Source organism: Jatropha curcas, chromosome 5 (assembly GCF_041381405.1).
Source record: "Jatropha curcas cultivar XTBG-Jc1 chromosome 5, XTBG_Jcur_1.0, whole genome shotgun sequence".
In the NCBI taxonomy this organism is placed as follows: domain Eukaryota; kingdom Viridiplantae; phylum Streptophyta; class Magnoliopsida; order Malpighiales; family Euphorbiaceae; genus Jatropha; species Jatropha curcas.
In genome coordinates, this window is record NC_143155.1 from 23,778,965 (window position 1) to 23,799,731 (window position 20,767).

The window sequence follows — 20,767 nt, forward strand, 5'->3', positions numbered from 1 at the left end:
ATATTTAAAAAAAAAAAAAAACATCCTAATTTAAGATTCCATATTATGAAATTTACATTTATTTGGAATTTCAATTTTGAATTGAAGTATTCGAATCAAATTACAATATTTCTCTAAAGACCCAAAAGATGAACAAAGCTGAAAAAAATATTTTTCTACTTATTAGGTTTAAGCCTAATCAAAAGATCAACTATATAAGCATACACATACACACATTAATCCTTAAAAGGAATCAGAACTACCAAAGTTTGAAAACCTGACATCCTTACTTTATAAAAAAAAATACTTAATAATCTATATAAATCTGTTTCTAATTAAATAAAAACAATTCGAATAATGAATACCCTGTTCAGATAGGAGTGAAATAGGCTTGTCAATTCAAAGCATAAAGGCACAAAGTGCTATATAACCAATGAAATACTTGCCCAAGACAGAAATTGCACGTGGCAGCCCACAGTTCTTCCTTGTTGCAATACCTACAAATGGCAGTCTCAGAGACCCATGCATATGAAACCACAAAAACTGAACCAAACCAACAGACTGAGCAATACAGAGCTTTCCCAAAATTGAATCCATATCCAATCTAATCTAATTTGTGAAGACAATTTTGTAAACAGGTATGTCTTTCTGCTAAATATGGAATTCTTTTTACCTGAATTGCTTCTACATAAATTAAGTTAAATATATTCTTTGCCTTCTGCATATGCATCTGCAGAATTTTAGCTTCTTCTAACCATTTTCTTTTAAAATTTTAATCCATTCATATGAATTATAATGAATTTATTATACATGGTTAACTAAATAGACCAAATGTCTAGAGGAAATTTAAATGTAGGATGATCAGATCACTGCCCTTTAGCAAGATCAGGGTTTTGATTGTTGTGCTGTTTCATGATGGAAAGCTATTAACTGATATGCCTAAACCAATGAATTCAACATATGGAAATATATCTTTATGGCCTAAAAACGGCGAGTCGTAAAAACTGAAGTCATAACAAATCCAAATAAGACATTATATATATACATCGCATTAATGAACTAAAGGGAATGATAATAATTGGGTGAGTATAGGTATGGCACAAGCACAAAAGATGTGGGGAAGTTCAAAACTTGCAAATTGTGATGCTTATTTTGAGATGATACAGTCCAGGAAGAAATTACCACAGCCATTGCAGGAGACTTTAACTTCTGCATTTGCAAGGATTCCAGTCTCATCATTCCCACTAGTGCCTGGAGGCAAAGGTGATTATTGCAGTTTTACAATAATTGTTTATTACACTTTTTTAACCGAATGAACTGCTTACCACAGATCTTTTTTTGGCTTCCAGTCATTGAGATTCCAGCAGAAACATCCGTTGCTGATGCTGTCAAGATTTTATCCAAATGCAACATAATGTCTGCTCCAGTAAAAAAACAGATGCAGGAACCAGTTCTGACTGGAGAGATACATACCTAGGAATTCTAGATTACTCGGCAATTGTTCTTTGGGTGTTAGAGAGTGCAGAACTTGCAGCTGTTGCTTTATCCGCCAGTACTACGACAGTTGCTGGTGTGGTTGCTGGAGCTTTAGGCACTACTGGAGCAGTAGCATTGGGCATCACAGGTCCAGATGCAATTGCTGGGCTAACTGCTGCTGCAGTTGGTGCCGCTGTAGCTGGTGGCGTGGGTGCAGATAAGGGGCTAGGAAAAGATGCTCCTGCAGCTGCTAACAACTTGGGGGAGGATTTCTACAACGTTATCCTTCAAGAAGAACATTTCAAGTCAACCACTGTAAGTTTACTTTTAAATTCATCATTTATGCATCCCAAATCTCATATGTGCATTTTGTATGGCTCAATTAACCGACATCTCATTTAGAAACAGGTTTCTTTTCTCTCTGAACAAAGATGCATATACCTCATTGAAGAACACTCTGACTGGTTGAATCAATGAGTGAGAGAGGTCCTACAATCTTTGCTTGCTCTCATTTTTTTTTTTTTCTTAATGTCACAGGTGAGATCAGTACTAAAATCATACCACAGTGCGCCTTTCCTTCCAGTAGCAACAGACAGTTCAATGTTGAGCGTCTTACTTCTGCTCTCAAAGTATAGGCAGCGAAATGTACCTGTGATTGAACCAGGAAAACCTGAAATTCAGAACTTCATTACTCAATCTGCATTTGTCCTTGGTCTAGAGGGATGCAAGGGAAGGGATTGGTTTGATTGTATTGCTTCACGAAGTATTTCAGATTTTGGACTTCCTTTCATGTCTGCTGATGAGGTGAGTATTTTTCAGATTACTCTCCTAGGTTCCCACTTAATTTGGATCTGCTATGTCTTCCGGCCAGGTTGTTAGCATCCAGAGCAGTGAATTGATTTTAGAAGCTTTCAAGCAAATGAGAGAGAACCAAATTGGTGGTCTTCCAGTTGTAGAGGGTCCAAAGAAGAAAATTGTCGGGAGTCTAAGCATAAGGGATATAAGGCATTTGTTGCTCGAACCAGAACTTTTCACCAATTTCAGGTAGCATGAAAAGAAATAGCTTTGAACCAGCAGATACAATTATGTGATAAAGCTAATGCTATACCTTCAGTTTTAGAATTCTTTCCACGTAAAGTGCTCAGTAGAAAATAGGTAATAATAGATTGTGGAAGAGAAGAAAGGAGGGAGAAAAGGTAAAGGTGAAAAAACAGGGCAGAGACAGAGAGAGGAAGATTGTTGTTCAACCTGCATCAAACTGCTCATCTAAGTCCATTTATTAAAGAATTATAACATGGTGCAAATATTAATTAGTCATGACATGAGCCCTCTGTTTGAGCTCTGGAAATTGAGCAAAAATGCATAGCAATTGGAGTATTTACCTTCTTCAACTAAGTTTTTATCTTATCATTTTACTTTCAGGCAGCTCACTGTATCAGATTTCACACAAATCATCAGCTCAACCCAAGAAACAGGCAGAGTCATCCCGCCAATAACATGCAAGGTGGATGTAACTCTTGGTAGTGTGATCCATATTCTTGCTTCAAAGTCAGTTCACCGAATTTATGCAGTTGCTGGGAATGAAAATGAAATAGCTGGTGTGATTACACTCAGAGATGTGATCGCTTGTTTCGTATATGAGCCCCCCAACCATTCTGATAACTATTTGGGCTTTTCAGTAAAAGATGTTTTGAATGATTGATAATGCTTATATAAACATCTATAATAACTTCAGGAGATGCAGAAAAACAAGATCTTGTTAGAGACTAGCAAGAGTGGAGTTGAAACTGTTATATCCATCATAGCGTAATGTAGTTCCTTCTTATGTAACTCCAATCAAACTATATCCTGGCAGTTTTCTTAATCCTCTATCTTTTATTGTTTGTCTGATTCTATCTACATCTTCCCACCTTCCCAGTGCAGCATAAATCTCTGACAGAATCACAAGAGGATTTGGATCTCCTGGTTCGAGCTCTGAGAGCTTCATAGCCATTTCTTCTCCCAGCTCAGAATGCAAGTGATGCCTACAAGCACCAAGCAAAGAAGCAAAAACAGAAGATGGAGGCTCTAGCATTTCTTCTATTATTTTCCTAGCTTCATCCAGCTTGCCAAATCGACCCAACATGTCAACCATGCAACCAAAATGCTCTGGCTTTGGTTTCAAGCCATAGTCTATAGACATCATCCTGAAAACTTGCGCCCCTTTTTCAACCTCACCCATGTGACTACACGCAGATAGAACTGCAATAAAAGTTGCTGAATTTGGTTTCACCTTCTCCTCCAGCATCTGGTCAAAAACCTCAAATACAGAGTAGTTCTCTCCATTTCTTCCATACCCAGATATCAATGCATTCCAAAGTGCTGGATCCTTAGGCTTTATCTCAAATTGATCAAAAACTCTTCGCCCCCAAGAGGAATACCCGCATTTCATATACATGTCAATGAGAGTAGTAGCCAAAAACTCGTCAGTATCAATATTAGTTCTAGTAGCATGCCCGTGAATCACTTTTCCATATTGCAGAGCAGACAAAGCTGCACAAGCAGATAGTAGACTTGTAACCGACTTCAAACTTGGGATTACCCCACAAAACTGCATCCTCTTGAAGAAGTTAAAAGCTTCTATCCCGTTTTCTAATTGTGCAAATCCGCTTATCATCGAATTCCATGTTATTGAATCAGGTTCCAGTCCTTCCGATGCTAAACGTTCAAACAACTCAACAGCATTGTCACTCTGACCATTCAACATCATCCCAGCAATCATTGAATTCCATGTTATCAAGTTCTTATTGTCATTTAGTTCATTGAATACTTCGTATGCCCATTGCCAATAACCACACTTGGAATACATGTCTACAAGTGCAGTACCTACCATAGCGTCACAACTCGCAAGAGTCTTTTTTATGAACCCATGAATCTGCCTTCCATATTGAAGATACAAAAGACAAGCACAGGCAGAAATAACGGAAACTAGTGTAACTGAATTGGGTTTGACAATTGAACACTCTCTCATGTCCTTAAACGCATGCAATACTATACTTGGCACCCCATTCTGCAAAAGCCCTGAAACAAACGCATTATGACTCACCACATTCCTATTAGGCATCTCTCTGAATATTCTTGTAGCAAAAATTACCTCTCCACAGTTAGAATACATAGTAACCAATGAAGTTGCCACGTAAATATCCATTTCCACACCCAACTTTATAGCCCAGCAATGCATTTGCATGCAATGATCAGCACTATCGCACGCAGGCAATACACTGGCTACGGTCAATGAATTAGGCCTAAACCCACACAAACCCACCTCTCTGAATGCTAAAAAAGCCTCCTCGCAATACCTATTTTGTGAAAACCCAGAAATAGCTGCATTAAGAGAGGCCAGGTTTCGGTTAGTCATTTCATCGAACACTCTCAAAGCATGATTTAAAAGATTAAGCTTCATGTACATGTGAGTGAGGGCAGTAGCTGTATATACGTCTGAATGGAAGCCAGTTTTGATGAGATGGGCATGGATAATTTGGCCATGGAGAGTGGACTTTAGCTTAGCACATGCTTTAAGAAGAGGAGGGAAGGTGAAATGGTGAGGAGGCAAAGAGGAAGAGTGCAGTTGAGAATAAAGGGAAATGGCTTCTTTGTAGAACCCATCAGCAACGAGTTTTATTATGTGCTGCCTCATGTCATGGTTAACACTTGCCAACATCATAGAAGCTAGCAATTCAGCTTTTGTGAATCAACCATGTGAGATGTCAGGAGTTCTGCAATAATCAAATGGAAATGCATGTGAATTCAGAAAACAAGTTTTTCGGAGTAACAGCTTTTCCAGACGACCTGTCGTTCGTATACAATTTGAAAGGCAATGAACCAATGGACTTATAGGATTAGGAAGGACCGACAGTTCGTATGTAGTTAAACGCAGTAGTAATGACAGTGGCAGTACTAGCGTTTTATTAAACGACCATTCTTTGAAAGAAAAATCAAACATTATGCATGTTTTAAATAATAAAATAAAAATGACGAATGAATTAAGAAAATTGCATTGTTTATTATAGAATTAATTTCATTACTTTCCTTCTTCCGTTATTTACTTTCAATCACTGTTTTCTTTTTTCTCTTCTTCAAACAAAGCCAAAAAATAAATAAATAAATTGTCTGCAAGACTTAGTGATTTATTTTAGTTATAATTATACAAATATAAACTTTCATTATACTTGAATAATAATTTTAAAGTGTATAAGATCAAGCTGAAATGAAAGTGCAAGTTCATTGGTATAACTAGCTCTTCCATTTCTTGCGATCTCAAAGGGTATAAGAACACCTTCCAAACAACGCTTAATTAATAAAAAATATTTAATTCTTTATTTTGATTTATAAATTATAAAATGTAAAATATTTTATCACTAAGAGTATAAATATGAAATTAAAATTATTCTACAGTAATAGAGATTAAAACTAGCCCATCTACTGCTATATGTACATGTGCACACAAAGCTACATTTTGTAATTACCAAGAGAATTATAAAACAGTCTTTAGAAATGTCTGTAGCGAGCGACTTGGCCATTACAGAAAGAAGAGGAAAACCCATAGGGACCGCTTACGCGAGCCACCTAATTGCTATTCTCTCTCTTTTTCTTTTTTCTTTTTTTTCTTTTTTTTTTTGCTAATTATCAATTAATTTAATCACTCGATATTCCAATAAAAATCTTCTTCCGAGGATTTTTCTCTATTTAATCAATTGCTCCATCTGTCTTTCATGGAAGCTTTTCTCTAATCTTAGATAATTTTTTCTGTTTGTTTACTGAGAATTAGATTATTAAAAAAAGTCTTTTTCGGTAGAATTTAGCACTACTTGCTGCGTTTCTGGACGAGTGAGTTTCTTTTGTGTTTACCATTGTTTTGATTTTGTTTTAATTTGCGGTTCTATATTATGATAAATTGGTTAGTTGTATGGTTGTTGGATGAGAATGAAAACCTGTTCTTCATTCTGAATTCGGTGTTTGATTGATGCATTTGTAGATGAGAAGGTGGGATTTGTGGATCTAGGGTTTTGTGATTATGGTGGAAATAAGGAAATTGAGGAATTAGTTTTTGGATTCAATCTCTACAGTTTTAGCTTGGTTCAGATATTTGTCATTAAGTCTTCCAAACTTGGTCTATTGATAATTATTTCTATCATTACAAATATTTGCTGGTCTCCATTGACCTGCTACATTACTGCACCTTAAATTTGGTTGGTTGGTTGGTTTGATAAATAAGCAAGCAATAGTTGATGAGTAAATTGTTTGGCTTTGTTGATTTTATGGAATTTACAGGCGGTGAGGATGACTACCCCATCAAGGAAGAGACTGATGAGGGATTTTAAGAGGCTGCAACAGGATCCTCCTGCTGGGATTAGTGGTGCTCCTCAAGAGAATAATATTATGCTATGGAATGCTGTTATATTTGGGTATGCCTAGGAAATGGTGTTCAATTTGCTTCTTTTTATTTCTTTTCTCCTTAGCATTTGCTGATCATAATGGTGTTAGATGGTTATGTATCTGATTCTTTTGCTTATGCTCATTATCTGTCCAATTGCAGGCCTGATGACACACCATGGGATGGAGGTAGAGTTAACACTTCTACATTATCTGACATGAAGAGTTTTAAGTATTTGCAATCTAGTTTGCATTATTAATTGCACAGATGTTTAGTGATATTGGTGCATTATGATGAATTTATGATACCATTATCTTGTCCATGTTCAACATCCAACATTTATTGTCTTGTTCATAGAAACTCAAAATACAAACTATTCTAATGCTAATTACTAATTCTCATTCAGCACGTTCTTTAAAACTCTGGATAATGATGCTGATGTTTGTTTAGTATGCGAATGTCTTAGTGATATATGTGAGACTTTGAAAATCCCTTCCTTGATGTGACTCACTAATTTGAGAGCAACCTTACATGCCTGACAAGTGACATGGTGGTTAACTATAAAACGTGAACAAAATGGCATTTGTGTAAAGCTGATTATTTTATTCAAGTTTGGAATTAAGTTCTGTTTTGATTATCAAGAATTTCAAATTTCACACGAGGTTGTACCAAACTCATATCTGTGCTTCTTTTGAGTTTTTCAGGTACGTTCAAATTGACACTTCAGTTTACAGAAGATTATCCTAATAAGCCCCCAACAGTGTGTTTTGTTTCTAGAATGTTCCATCCAAATAGTAAGTTCATCTTCTTTTAACATCCTAATTAAATGATTATTTATCCAATAATTTTATGTCTGCATGCAAATCTCTGAAAAATGTTGATATTTAGTTGATCTCCAAGTTATTTTTCTTGGGTTTATTTCACCTATCTGATTTATTGCCATGAGCATGTGTTGCTGGAGGGTCCTATGGATGTATATGTAATATGTTATGTTATGTTTGTGCATCCTGTCTTTTATTTTATAAATTGGGGTAAAAGAAAAAAAATATTGGAGCCCCTGAGCTTATTTTGTTTAATCCATTGAGCCATTGAACTTTATTGCTCCATATTAAGCCCTCAAACTTTTTTTGTTCTTATTATTGTTTTCACAATGAGGACCCATTTTAATGACAAAAGTAAAACTCATGAGATAATTGTTAATGGGGATTTGAAATACTAAAAAAATAATCATTATTTTTTCACTACAGGAATTACTAAAGTTATTGAGAACGAGAACTCCTGGTGACCTTATACTTTTCAAGTTTTACCTCATTAAGCAATGGATTTTTTTTTTTTTTTTTTTTTTTTTGAAAAAGAATGCGACACTTCAGTAATTTTTTAACTGTCCTTGGTGAGTTTCTCATGGAATTTTAACTTTTCATAAAGAAGTCCTCAATGTGAAACAAGTAAAATCAGTGGGTCTAATACTCCAACTGCATACCAATTTTTTTTGTATTTTCTTCAGTTTATGCAGATGGAAGCATTTGTTTGGACATCCTACAGAATCAGTGGAGTCCTATTTATGATGTGGCAGCCATACTAACATCAATCCAGGTAAGAAATTTTCTCTTGATAATCGTTGTTTTATGGTCATTAACAATCCACTCTGTAAATAATATATGCATGTTATCTCCCAATCTCAAATCACAATTTTTGAGGTATCCTTTGTATCCATGTTGCCTTTCCTGTTAAATGGCTAGAAACAAAACCTTCTGGCTTATTCTATATCAGGACTGCATATTATGAGCACTGTGGATAATTCCTTCCTAATAGTGACATAGTTTTCTTTTGTTCTCAATTGTACTGATCCCATTGAGTCGATTTTCCCTGGTTTTACGTGTGTGCACATTTTTTTTAGCTCTATGACCAGGAAAATATCATTTAATTTTCTTTGCTAATCAACATTCAGGTTTCCAACAGCCCTTTTTTGGTACTGTATATGTTCTTTAGTTACAGGCAGAGATATACAAATTTGAATCTTATGGAAAGATTTGCTCCTTTCATCCTTCCAACATTCTACACAAATTGTAAAAAATTTAGCATGTTTCATTTTCCATCTTCACATCTGCAAAGGTCCTGAGAAACCCACATATCCTACAATCTAAACTTGAGTTAATTTACCCATTTATATGTGGAAATACTAGGGTACTCTTTATATACAGTGTTCATGCTTGCATGTGCATATGCACTCTCTTGCATGCTTCCACATGCTGTGCTGCCATTCTTGTCAATGTCTTTTAACATTATGCCATTTATAAAAGTGCATTGACACGCTCATAATATTTGCTACTTGAGTGTGATGCTTATTGAGTCCTTTTTTTTATTATTATTATTATTGTTATTATTTGTAGTCATTGCTCTGTGATCCAAATCCAAATTCTCCTGCAAATTCAGAAGCTGCACGGATGTTTAGTGAGAACAAGAGGGAATACAATAGGAGAGTACGGGAAATAGTTGAGCAGAGTTGGACGGCTGATTAATTTCCTAGTTTGGCAGCAGAACTTGAAAAGTCCTTCTCTACCCTGTTTAAATAACAATGAACTCGGAATTGTGATTGCATGTGCTTGCTATATAGTATGGATATGTTTGGCCTCTTTATTGCAATGTTTCCTCTACCTACTTATGTTGAACTTTGTTTGCAATTTACTTTTTGGAAAGGTAAGAAAGGAGAACTTGTTCACCTTATTTGCTTGGACTAAAGAGGGCGGTAAATTGCTTGCTATCTTTAGTTTAGCCTGGGTTTTTAGTCCACAACAGCCTTTTGTTCTTAACCTCAAGTTACAGAGACAATCGGTTGCTTGTACTTTTAGTTAAGGATGTACAAGACAGGAAAACTGCAGAAAATGCTTGGGGGTAAAAATGGATTTTAAGATATCCAACTGTTGAGAGTGACTTATTTTTCTGCATTTTTATGTATAATCTAGGGTCTAGCTGTTGTAATAGTTGTAAGTTGTTTAATAGTTAAAATTCTTATACAAACTAAACATCAGAGTTCTGCTTTTTCAAACCCCTACATGGAAATGCATCTGAAATTTCACTTTCATTTCAAAACTAGGTTAAAAACTAAAATGGATATAGCTAAATGCGCAAGAAGTCCCTATTTGACCGCTGAAATAAGATTCATTAGCACTAGATCCATGTCGAATTAATCAATTTTGTGATCAAAAGAGTCGAAACCTCACACATTAAATCATGCACTTCATTTATGAACATTTTTAAAACCACTGCATTTGTCCTTTAGTTTATTCTTTCTTCTACTTTCTATATGTTTAGGATCCTGATGAGCCCTTTTCATTTTAAGAGTGAACTGAGATACTCCAACCCCCTGAACCGATGTAATACGCTTATGATTCACGTTTTTCAAAGGCGCACATAAATCTCTACCTTGTTAAGGACCCCTGTTCAAAGTATTTGTTGCTTCATTCACCATGCATAACAAGCAAACACTGCCAATGAAAATCCAGTTTAACGGCCAATGATCTAGGAGTTCTGATTCAAAATTTCCGAGCACATTTGACAAATTTTCATCATAAGATAACGTACACAACAATTTCATCAATGTCATCAAAATTTCTCAGAACATTCTCCTATCAACAAACCTGATACAGAAAAGGAGGGAGTGGAGAAGAAGATACTGAACAAACTTTGCATTGTTCTAGCAATTTCTGCTATATTCACTACCTGTTCCATTCATAGTCTCCCCCATACCTTGGATTTGCATCATTCCCACGGCTATTTTCATCTGGTCTAATAGAATTAGCGAAAGTGTTCCAACCTAGCAAGTATGGCAAGATATACTGCAGAAAACACAAAACAAACACGTTAGAAAAAGCAACAAATCTACAAATGCAGATGGCTCCATTAATCGAGGGATTATAGGTTCATCACCCAAGACCTGGCCCCTAATGATAATATTTCTCTTGATAATCTCTTCATTCACAGACATAATGATTATAGGTTCATCACCCAAAGCCCTCTTGATAATCTCTTCATTCACTCCCAAGGGCAGGAAGTCAAACTTTATTTGTTAAAGACCACAGGACAACAGACATAATATTTTTTGTACTCGGCCATGCACTCTATTTTCTTTTGGATGATATTATGTTTGTTCATTGACTACTACAGACATCAATGGACACTGATAAAATGATGATGCTACTTAATTACAACAGCTAATTCTCTCATCATGATGATTGTATTAGATTTTAATAAAAGCAAGAAGTCTTACAAGATCTCTCTTTGCAATTACAAGGTGTGTGCAAGTGTATGCATGAACAAGAAAGAGAAATAGAGAATTGTAACATACATTAAAAGCAGTGATGAGAACAGTGTATTCTGCCTTTGTAACGGGAATGTAAATGCTTTCATCCATATTCAAAGCTTTGTTTTGAACACCTTCATGAGTGCCATCATAAAAATCAAAAATAGAACACAGTTAGACAAACAAAATAGCTTTACCTTCAAACTTAAATGGCCAGCATGTATCATAGTAGGTCCAGATTTCCTCAAATTACAATTTGCACAAATGTGTGTGACTGTCAATTGATGGCATTTTACAGAAATCTAATAGGGAATTTTTTTTTAACCAATGGGAATCTCCAATCCTTTTGTACTAATAATTTTTCCCTTTTTTTCTAAATCCAACAATTTGTACAACCTAGTTTCAAGTAATATGCCCGTACCCATTGAATGTTAAAATATTGGAAAACTATGAAGTTTTATCATGAAAATAAACAGGCAAAATCATATCTAAATAAAGAGGTAACTTCACTCTAAGATTGAAGTCGACAATTTAACAATCCAATATTTCAAAGTCCGAAGCACAGAATTTTGTGCATTATATTCACATACGACATCCAAATAAAAATATATTTCCGCATTCAGTTCCAGGAAAGGAAGAAAGAAGATTACTGAGGTTAAAGAAGTGGCCAGAACCATCTGGAAGTGGCTCTACTTTCAACACCTTCCTGATCTTGCCTTCATCACTGCAAACTTCCAACAAATATGTTAGAATTCATATGCACATTCAAACACAATTATCTATGTTGCTCCGAAACAGATACACGAAAGTGCGGAAATGCGGAGACAGACATGGGAAAATAGAAACGTGGGAAAAACTCGTAAATATAAAAAATAAGGGTCATATTTATAAATTCAAAAATAAAAAATTACAAACCATTAAATATATTCAACAATAAGTTCAGTCCAATCAACATTTACTCATATTCAAAAGTCAAAAAAAAGGCTCGTCTATAAGTTTCATACTCATAAAAGTACATGTTTTGTGGATTTATATTTATTCATGTATTTATTTTAATTAGAAAAATAAGTTCCCGAGAGTTTTCAATATATGAAAACGCGTTTCCGAGAGCAGAAACATGTTTCCAAATTACCCAATTTGCGGAAACATGTTTTCAAATTACTCAACTTAGGGAAATGGAAGCCAAAGAGAGTTTCTGTGCAACATAGAGGATTATAATAAATGACAACCAAATCTAAGGATTCACATACTCAATAAAACACAATTGTGTAGATGACATCAGCATCTGTTTCCTTTATGGGTAAGTATGACTACAAGTAATAATTGAACCTCTGCTGAAAAGCATAGTTGTCAATTCGAGAATCGAATCGAGAATTGAAAAGAACGGAAGAAGAATCCATAAGCAATTTCAAAGGGTTGTCCCAAGTCAAATGTGAAATTTAGTAAAAGAAGAGTTGGACAGTACCTTTTCCCCTTGTTAGGATCATGGAAAAATTCACATGAATCTTTAGCACCGAGGCTAATTAGAGTTCCAATTTCCGTCACTGATAATGAGAACACCTAGAGACATACAAAATCAAACAGTAATTCAAAACCAAAATTCAAGGACAATTGTCTCCAACCAAAGTCGAGAAAACTATATCGTCGTATTTCTATGCTGAAACTTTTTAACTCACAGTTTTAACTGGAAACTACTTATAAAAGAAAGTTTTTTTCTACTAGGAATTTCAAAACATATGGAGACACCGTCACGCATATGTTACCTGCTTTCTACTCCAGTCATATTGACGTGCAGCTGCTGCAGGCGCAAATTGTAACAGCATAAAACCTTCCCTTGCTACCTTAAATGCCCCAGACTGCACAACACACGAAGCACTCACAACACAAAGCTCCGTCTTACAAGAAACAACTCGAGTACCACAAAGCTGTTACTTTAAGGAAGAAAACTATGCAACTTACATCTAATGCCGCAAACTCAGGTGCTCGGGGTTGCACGGTAAGAGCAGCCTTACCTTTGTATATCGAATGGCTCACGAAAACCTTAGGCGGGGATTCTCCAACTACATAATAAAAACAACCAAAATAAGGGGAGAAACTATTATCAAACAAATGAAAACCAAAGAAACTAAAAAGATAAGAAAATACAAAAGTGAGATAAAGTACCTCCAGGAGCAAAAGAATAGTCAGTGGAAGAAGACCGTGAGGAGTTGAACCTCTGCTTCTCATATAACTCCGATTGACGACATTTCACGGCCAGCCTGGTCTTGGCGGAAGTTTTGGTTGGAGAGAGTGTGTAAATTTTAGGGTTAAACTCACTGGCTTTAAGCAATTTAAGCGATTTTTTAGAGGAGACTGAATCGAGAGCGAACACTTTAGGGTTTCGAGTGCTTAATTGAGGAGATAGCAAGTTCAGTTGCAGCATTTTCCCTCTCACTCTTCCCGGCTACCTTTGTTCGGCGGATTACGTTTTTGTTATAAGAACTCAAAATGCTGTGTTTACCATCGTCTTATAAAGCCCGCCTAAGCCTCGGCGTCATTGTAAATAAAATTAAAATTCAGGAAAATAATAAATTTAACCCTTAAAATTTTACAAAATAACTCGCACTCGTATTTTTATATATTAAATACTTAACTATAAGATTTAATTCCGTCTTAGTAAATTATCTTTTTATTCCAAATAAACTCTTTTTCTATTAAATCAAGATTATTTAAACACTTAGTTTCATTTAATCATGAAAATATTTTTTATTAATTTATTTTTCTGAACACTATAAACAACATAAAATCATCGAAAATGATTTTTTACAAGTTATGTTAAGAAAAAAAATGGAGCATCAGTTTATTTGGAACATTTGCTTTTAAAAAATTGGTCCTGCTATCTAAATTTATGTGATTATTTATTCAAGTTTTATATGCATATCCATATTTGAGATGATGTGCAAGAATCATTATTATTTTTATTTTTGTGAGTTAAATATTTTATTTGTTAATTAATTATAACAATAATTTTGATGTTGTTATACAAGGATAAGTTTAATTGACTCTTAAAATTATTTAATCTAAAACTACTGTTTTTTTCTATTTCTTGTAGTAATTGTATTTCCTTCTGTGAAGTTTTACGAAGTCTTGAAATTAGTTTGAAAATACAAGTATTACTATTAATTTTTCATGCTTTGCAATTAACCACTATAATTTTTAATTCTATATATTTAATATGAATTTATGAAACTTTTAATATATTTATGAAACTTTTAATATATTTATAAAGAATCAAGGGTTGTATTATAAAAAAACTTATACTGTTACGGTGATATTTATAAAAAATTAAAGTACGAGTACCTAAAACAGAGTATAACTGAAAAATAAAATCAGAGCCTATAAAAGGCTAAAAATATTCAGCTATCAGCTAGTATTAACAGCTAAACTCAACAGGTCGTTATTACAGTGTTCGACTTTGTCTTCCTCTGAAATCGTAGGTCTTTCTTAGGGTTCCTTGATTCATTTGCTTAGCCATGGCTATGCAAACTGGAATGAGTCTTTCCAAGATTATTGTCCTGGCCGGTGCAGGTACGATCGCCTAATCGATTATCTATATACGTGATTGTGTCTCTCCTCTCTCTCTGTATACATGTATTTGAATATATACATGGAAGCTAATTTGAACTTTGTCTTTATTCTGTTATCTACAGGTTACACCGGTACTGTTCTTTTTCAAAACGGCAAATTATCTGATCTGATCGGTGAACTTCAGGTACTGTTATTATTGTTTTAGTTAGTTAAGTTGTTTATTAAGTTATTCGGTATTTATAGCTAGCTTTATCAATTCGTTCTGGTATTTGGTTGCTGAGAAAACGGGAAATAGAAGTGTTTTCCTAAATTTTTTTTGTTTTGAATTTTTTTCTTACGTTTTCTCGTAAACCAAACGGAGATTTTGACCGGATTGACTATTTCCGTTGCAAACAATTTTGAATTGTTTGTGTTTGTGTTCACAGTTGATGGTGAAGGGTTGGGAAAAATCTAAGGAACATTTAGATGGTGATTCTGATTATAGTGATGCCATCGCCCAACAGGTAATCACTATTTTAATTGAAGAGTAATTTATTTAGTTTAATCCGTTTTATTTCGAACTATATGTGGTTAGATACATTTGGGTGTTTGAAATTGCTTTCAGGTGAAGCGGTTGTCTATGGAGGTTCGACAACTGGCCTCAGCACGGCAAATAACTGTACTGAATGGGAATTCTGGTCAAATGGGTATGTGCTACCATATTTCTATTAAATGGTTATTTTCTTTATTTTTTATTTTTTTATTTTTTTTTTTTGGCATACAAGATGTGCATATTCCTATCTCAAAAAGTGCCAATTACGCATTTCACGTAGTGTTCTAATTTCTCCGTTTGCTTGTTGCAGGTAATGTAACTGGTCTCATAGTTCCAGCTGCTGCAGTGGGGGCACTGGGTTATGGTTACATGTGGTGGAAGGTATACAATGAATGCCAAAATATTTGTAACATAGTTTATATGCGTTAAAATTGACTTTTACATTTTAAACAATGATGTGGCTTTCTAATTCTTTATTTTACGTGTTTTGGAAGTTGTCATGAGACTAATTTTATTTTCTTTGAATAAACAGGGGCTAAAATTCTCAGATCTTATGTATGTAACAAAGCGCAATATGGCAAATGCTGTTTCCAACCTCACAAAACATTTGGAGCAAGTAACCGAGGCTCTATCTGTAAGTCTTAATTAATTGATGAACTTATACTTACATATTTTTAAATTGACTAGTTTTTAGGTGAAATTTTCTTATTAGAAGGATGTCTTAAGATAATTTATACATATTAAAAAAGAAAAGTATTACATTTTATTGAATTTTTTTCATTTGCAAAAAGGACTGGCTGGTCTAAGCTTCTTATACACTATGTAAGACTATAGCTGTATACCTTTTTTTTTTTTTTTAATCAGTGTACTTTTTTTTTTCGTCCCTTTTTCTTTCCTTTTTTCTTTTTTATGGCTCTCTTTATGCATTGTTTTTCATTGTATTCTTTCTCTCTTTTTTTTCTCCTTCCTTTCCTGGCCAGGCTGCAAAGAAGCATTTGACTCAGCGAATACAACATTTAGATGATAAAATGGAGAATCAAAAGGAGCTCTCAAGGGATATTCAAATTAAGGTAAGAGGAAAACTTTCTCTGCGCGTGCATGTGTGAGAGAGGGAGAGAGGTTGGCATTGTTAGATGCCCAAATAGCAGCATTTATAATACCTTAAGACTTGAACCAAGCTCTTAGACAGTAGGCTTATTTTTGCTTCATGTCACTACACATGTCTAATTGTTATTACTGAGAAATAGTACGGAAACCCACATATCCAGAACAGAAAAATTACGAGGAAGGAGTGGAAAATCTGATTCTAGTGTAGCCTTTGTAATTGATGGACATGTATACAAAAGGATGTCACTCAACCAAGGTTGTTTTTCAATCAAGAGACCCTTATGACTTGTCACTTTATGTGTCTATAGTTCAATATTTTAGCTCTTTATTACTTATGATTGTAATTTGGAGGCATATATTAGCTTATTGGTTACATAAATTGTTAATATTTTATGTTATTCTGTGCAAAACCTCCGAGTTGTGGTCTGGTTTTGGGATCTAATTGCAGGGTGATCTAATGAGGAACTAAAATTGAAGATTTATCAATTGGTTATGTTTTTCAGCTTTTCTTCCTTTATGACCTATTTTGCATTGTTTGTAACAAGAGCTTGTTAGAGAGAGCACTTCAACCTATAAGTTTAAGGGACTGAAACTGTTGAAACAAACTGCTTGATAAAACTTTATTTCCCTCTTTAATACAACTGGAAACCAAAGCAACCGCTAGATAACCACTATGATAAAAAATAAATTAATTTCATAGTTTAAGCAACACATTGAACGTGTAGAAAAAATAACACTCGAGGAAAAACAGAACATAGACTAAAATACAACTGCTGGATCTCAAGCTACCGCAACTTGTGCCCATGTGAGAACCACTTATATCCTGTCCTGTTAACATTTATTTTTTTTACTCAGGTTGATGAGGCTTCTACCAATATAGCAAACATTGGCTCAGACCTGTGGCAGTTACAGTGTCTAGTTTCTGGTTTGGTAAGTCAATTATGCATTATTTGCGTGTGTTGGGAAACTTCTTGCCTTTTGTAGTTTTGGTGGTTACTGCTAACTTGTCTTTTATTGTTCTTTAACCCTCCCAATATCTTGTCCAGACAACAGATTCATTTTACTTACGACTTTTTTTTTTATAATGATTGTACTGAAAACTTTTAAGACTAGTATCTAATGGTTTACTTATAAGTTCATTTTCATTTTTATAAGCACATAGAAACAAGGGGTTAAAGAATGGTCCATTCTTGAAATTGGACTACATTCCGTCTTCTCCATTTCTTTGTTTGCTCCTTTGTCCTTTTGCTGAAATTATTGTAAATTGTTACTTTACTTCTGTTGCAGGATGACAAGATAGGCTCCCTGGAGGAGAAGCAGGTAACAACTTTGATTCTTATTTCACCTAATATAAAGAATTATACTTCTGTACATGGCGTATGTAATTTTTTTTTTTTTTTTTTTTTTTACATTTTAATTATAAACCAAGTATAGTATCAGAGATGTTTGAATGTTGATCAATGTGATTATTTTTAACTTCAAGTGTCATCCTCGAGACCATCCTTAGTTTAGTATTAACAAGTAGCTCTATTGGAACTTTTGCTGCAAAAGACTGTTATTCATTTCTATTTTATCTTTAATAACTGAAAATGCTTGCACCATATGCTGCATAATACTTGATATATTTTCACGAGTATGTCTTTGTTTTTCTGCATTTGCATTCCTAACTTTAAATTTAATTAGAATTAGATTTTGAATAATTTCTGCTGATACTCAAGCTTTCTTTTGAAAGGTATTCAGGACTAAAAAAACAAAAAAACCACGTGTATCGTTTTGTTTAACTCTTTGTTGGTACGGTTTCCTGTGAACTGTGGGGAGAATAAATTCCCATCTCATGCCTTGCAATTGCATGAACAGTTGTTATAGTTTGATCTTCTGTTTATGCACTTGGGGATTTACTGATACAATGATTTGGTTGCAGGATGTTGCAAATGCGGGTGTTATATACCTGTGCAATTATGTTAGCGGCCAAAAAACAAAAATGCCTAAAGCTCTTGAGGTAGTAAAAGCATTTCATGCACTTTCAATGTATGCACGTAAAAGAAATTGTCGATAGTTGAATTAGAATCCTTTAATAAGGGAATGGAAGATGATAACTATTAAAGTTAGATTTTTTGCTTAGAAACGGAGGCTTTTGTTCTTTCTTGGTCAATGCCAATGGAACAAAGTCTTTCAAAAAGTAGAGCGGGGGTGGTAAAAAAAGAGAGGATAAAACATTAAACCGTGTAGATATGGATTTTTGCTCCACATAAAGCTGAAAAATGTCTTCTTCCCATATGACCCAAATAACAAAGGTTACCCATTTTTCTTCCTTCTCTCTATATATTTCATTTGACCACCTTCTTATTGCATGCCAATCATTCTGATATTTTGTGGCAGGATTCCAAGGAAATAAATGGTTGTTTCCTTGATGTTTCCCCTATCATCATCTTCTCTTATTGCAGGATTTTTAAGTTTTTCTTCTCACTGTCTTTTACCTTTTCCTTTATCATCCAAGATTTGTTCCATATTGATAACTTCCCAACTCATCAACTTAACAAGTATTAACCATTTTGCAGGATCAGCTTAAACATTCTGGAAAAACTCATTTGCTCCCACATACATTGGTATATAGCCTCTAAGCTCTCTCTCTCTCTCTTTCTCACACACACAGACACACGCAGTTGACTGCCATGGTTCAGTGAAACCCAACTTGTGGCCTCGATATCAAGCTAATGCATACTCAAAACAACTGGATTAGAGATGTTTAGGCAGCACTTGAATGCAGAGTATTTGTACTTAATTGGACTCAAACTTGATTTCTCTTTCTTTGTTAGCAGGGCTTTAAGGCACTTGCGGATGATCTTTCTCGAACATTCAGTGAACCAGCAAGTAATGTCATGCTGCTGGATGGAATTGATAAATTGGAAGATCCGCTACAAACCCCACATATTGACCAACCAAGACCCATGCATAGGTTGGAAATCAAAGCTTTTTTTTTTATTGGTTGATATATGATTTTTTGGCAAATGTTCCGTTAGTTGGTTTGTAAACAATTTCTAATATTCCTTCTATCTGACTGGCCTTATCTTATTCTTCCCACATTTAGTACCCAATATAATTGTTCTAATTTTATGACTGCATGTTCATTTTTCATGCATCATAGGTTTGATTTTCCATCACTTGGGTTAAAGAAAAGCAATAAACAACAGGAATAGTACAGGATTTTGAAATGATAATCCTGTACAGACTGTTCTGATGAGTTTTGAAGGCAATTACTAAGTTAATACAGTATTATCTAGAGCACATTGACTTTTTCATTCCTTTTGGGAAGGCGATTGTCCCACCTTTGTTATTTTTCCATTGTTGTTTCTTTTAAAATGCTTATAATGAGACCATTGCAATACGAATGGACTATTTGCTGCTCATAAATTATCATGCAAGTATTTTGATTTCTGCTTTATTTTACATGGCATTGAATTTGCAGGTTTAACTCAGCCAAGTGTTGATGCAGCACTTTGAGTGAGATGGTACCCTACCCTTGTCTGTACAACATGCTCGTTGGGTAATTTCTTGTATTTACATACACAATAAAAGTCTGAAGCACATGGATGGGTTTATTCATGGAAAATAATTGTAATTGTAAGGCAGTTTTTGTATATTTATTTTCTAATTATATCAGTTTTTCAAGTTTAATACTTGTACGAGTTGTAGATATGAAGATATAGTCCTGTTTTCTTCCTTGCAAATAGTAGGGTCCGAATCTCTATGATCGAAGTGTCAAATAATAATTTCTGGTTTTTTAAGAAATTGCAAGCTTTCTGGTTTGCATCATTATTAAGTTAAAAAAAATTGCACAACATCCCTCTTTATTATGATCTTTGGATGAAACGTATTTGTGATTTTGTACGGTGTTGATTGGTTTTTATAGATGAGAAAAATGGCGGAACATTAATTACTAGTCTATGATAGTGTTTGATAAATTGAAAGTTTGAAAGTTGAATTTTAGATGGATAATATCGTATTAAAATTTGCATATAAATAAATTTTAACTTCATCTTTTAAATTTTACAGTTCACGTGAATTTTTTAACTTCTCTTTTTAGGTGCTTAAGACTATATCAAGTGGATCTTGTAGTATTCGAGCTGGAAGTAGTTGGAATCTAACCGGCTAATTTGATTTAGAGATAGGTAATTATAGACTGAACAAAAAGTACTTGCAATCTTGGAATTTGATTCGTCATAATAGTTGAGCATTATCGATCTTTCAAGCAATTCCCTAGAGGATAAGGTTTGGGGCTTGGCACTTGTGACCCCTCTCTCCTCTCTTTCAAGCGGTTTCCCGATTAGAAAAATGGATGAAGAAAAGTTTCCATCATAAATACAACATAGAAATCAAGGTTTTGGGAACGAGG

At 34.4% G+C, this 20,767-nt stretch overlaps 5 protein-coding genes across 10 annotated transcripts; 3 read left to right on the forward strand and 2 right to left on the reverse strand.

Annotated features, from left to right (window-relative positions):
* Positions 1-43: 43 nt before the first annotated feature.
* Positions 44-5,407, reverse strand: LOC110011087 (Pentatricopeptide repeat (PPR) superfamily protein). 4 transcript variants are annotated; one of them, XM_089721204.1, is made up of 5 exons: positions 2,838-5,407; positions 1,453-2,703; positions 1,305-1,364; positions 1,162-1,230; positions 44-476 (listed from the first exon to the last, which is right to left on the reverse strand). In XM_089721204.1, exon 1 carries the CDS (start codon positions 5,156-5,158, stop codon positions 3,278-3,280), a length of 1,881 nt encoding a protein of 626 aa, XP_089577330.1. In that variant the 5' UTR covers positions 5,159-5,407; the 3' UTR covers positions 44-476; positions 1,162-1,230; positions 1,305-1,364; positions 1,453-2,703; positions 2,838-3,277. The 4 variants fall into 4 exon arrangements, with proteins under 4 accessions (XP_089577330.1, XP_089577331.1, XP_089577329.1 ...); XM_089721205.1 differs by having other exon boundaries at positions 1,453-1,740; positions 2,017-5,407; XM_089721203.1 differs by having other exon boundaries at positions 1,453-1,740; positions 1,897-5,407.
* On the forward strand, positions 896-3,319 carry LOC105649766 (Cystathionine beta-synthase (CBS) protein). Its single transcript, XM_012236539.4, is given in 6 exon segments — positions 896-1,242; positions 1,329-1,409; positions 1,412-1,770; positions 1,993-2,259; positions 2,327-2,499; positions 2,878-3,319. Coding segments are annotated over 6 exon segments (1,329 nt in total). The 5' UTR covers positions 896-1,073; the 3' UTR covers positions 3,158-3,319.
* Positions 5,408-5,972: 565 nt separating the features above from the next.
* Positions 5,973-9,511, forward strand: LOC105649767 (ubiquitin-conjugating enzyme E2 2). 2 transcript variants are annotated; one of them, XM_012236541.4, is made up of 6 exons: positions 5,973-6,321; positions 6,766-6,899; positions 7,031-7,056; positions 7,573-7,662; positions 8,373-8,461; positions 9,302-9,511. In XM_012236541.4, exons 2-6 carry the CDS (start codon positions 6,775-6,777, stop codon positions 9,359-9,361), a joined length of 390 nt encoding a protein of 129 aa, XP_012091931.1. In that variant the 5' UTR covers positions 5,973-6,321; positions 6,766-6,774; the 3' UTR covers positions 9,362-9,511. The 2 variants fall into 2 exon arrangements, with proteins under 2 accessions (XP_012091931.1, XP_012091930.1); XM_012236540.4 differs by having other exon boundaries at positions 5,982-6,321; positions 9,259-9,511.
* Positions 9,512-10,371: 860 nt separating this feature from the next.
* Positions 10,372-13,658, reverse strand: LOC105649768 (single-stranded DNA-binding protein WHY1, chloroplastic). Its single transcript, XM_012236542.3, has 7 exons — positions 13,332-13,658; positions 13,128-13,228; positions 12,932-13,024; positions 12,634-12,728; positions 11,819-11,892; positions 11,214-11,302; positions 10,372-10,704 (listed from the first exon to the last, which is right to left on the reverse strand). Exons 1-7 carry the CDS (start codon positions 13,588-13,590, stop codon positions 10,585-10,587), a joined length of 831 nt encoding a protein of 276 aa, XP_012091932.1. The 5' UTR covers positions 13,591-13,658; the 3' UTR covers positions 10,372-10,584.
* Positions 13,659-14,567: 909 nt separating this feature from the next.
* LOC105649769 (uncharacterized) lies at positions 14,568-20,049 on the forward strand. Of its 2 annotated transcripts, none has more exons than XM_012236543.4 (13): positions 14,568-14,735; positions 14,858-14,919; positions 15,161-15,238; positions 15,340-15,421; positions 15,578-15,648; positions 15,800-15,901; positions 16,248-16,337; positions 17,230-17,304; positions 17,662-17,694; positions 18,296-18,373; positions 18,933-18,980; positions 19,191-19,330; positions 19,841-20,049. In XM_012236543.4, exons 1-13 carry the CDS (start codon positions 14,681-14,683, stop codon positions 19,860-19,862), a joined length of 936 nt encoding a protein of 311 aa, XP_012091933.1. In that variant the 5' UTR covers positions 14,568-14,680; the 3' UTR covers positions 19,863-20,049. The 2 variants fall into 2 exon arrangements, with proteins under 2 accessions (XP_012091933.1, XP_012091934.1); XM_012236544.4 differs by having other exon boundaries at positions 19,194-19,330.
* Positions 20,050-20,767: the final 718 nt, after the last annotated feature.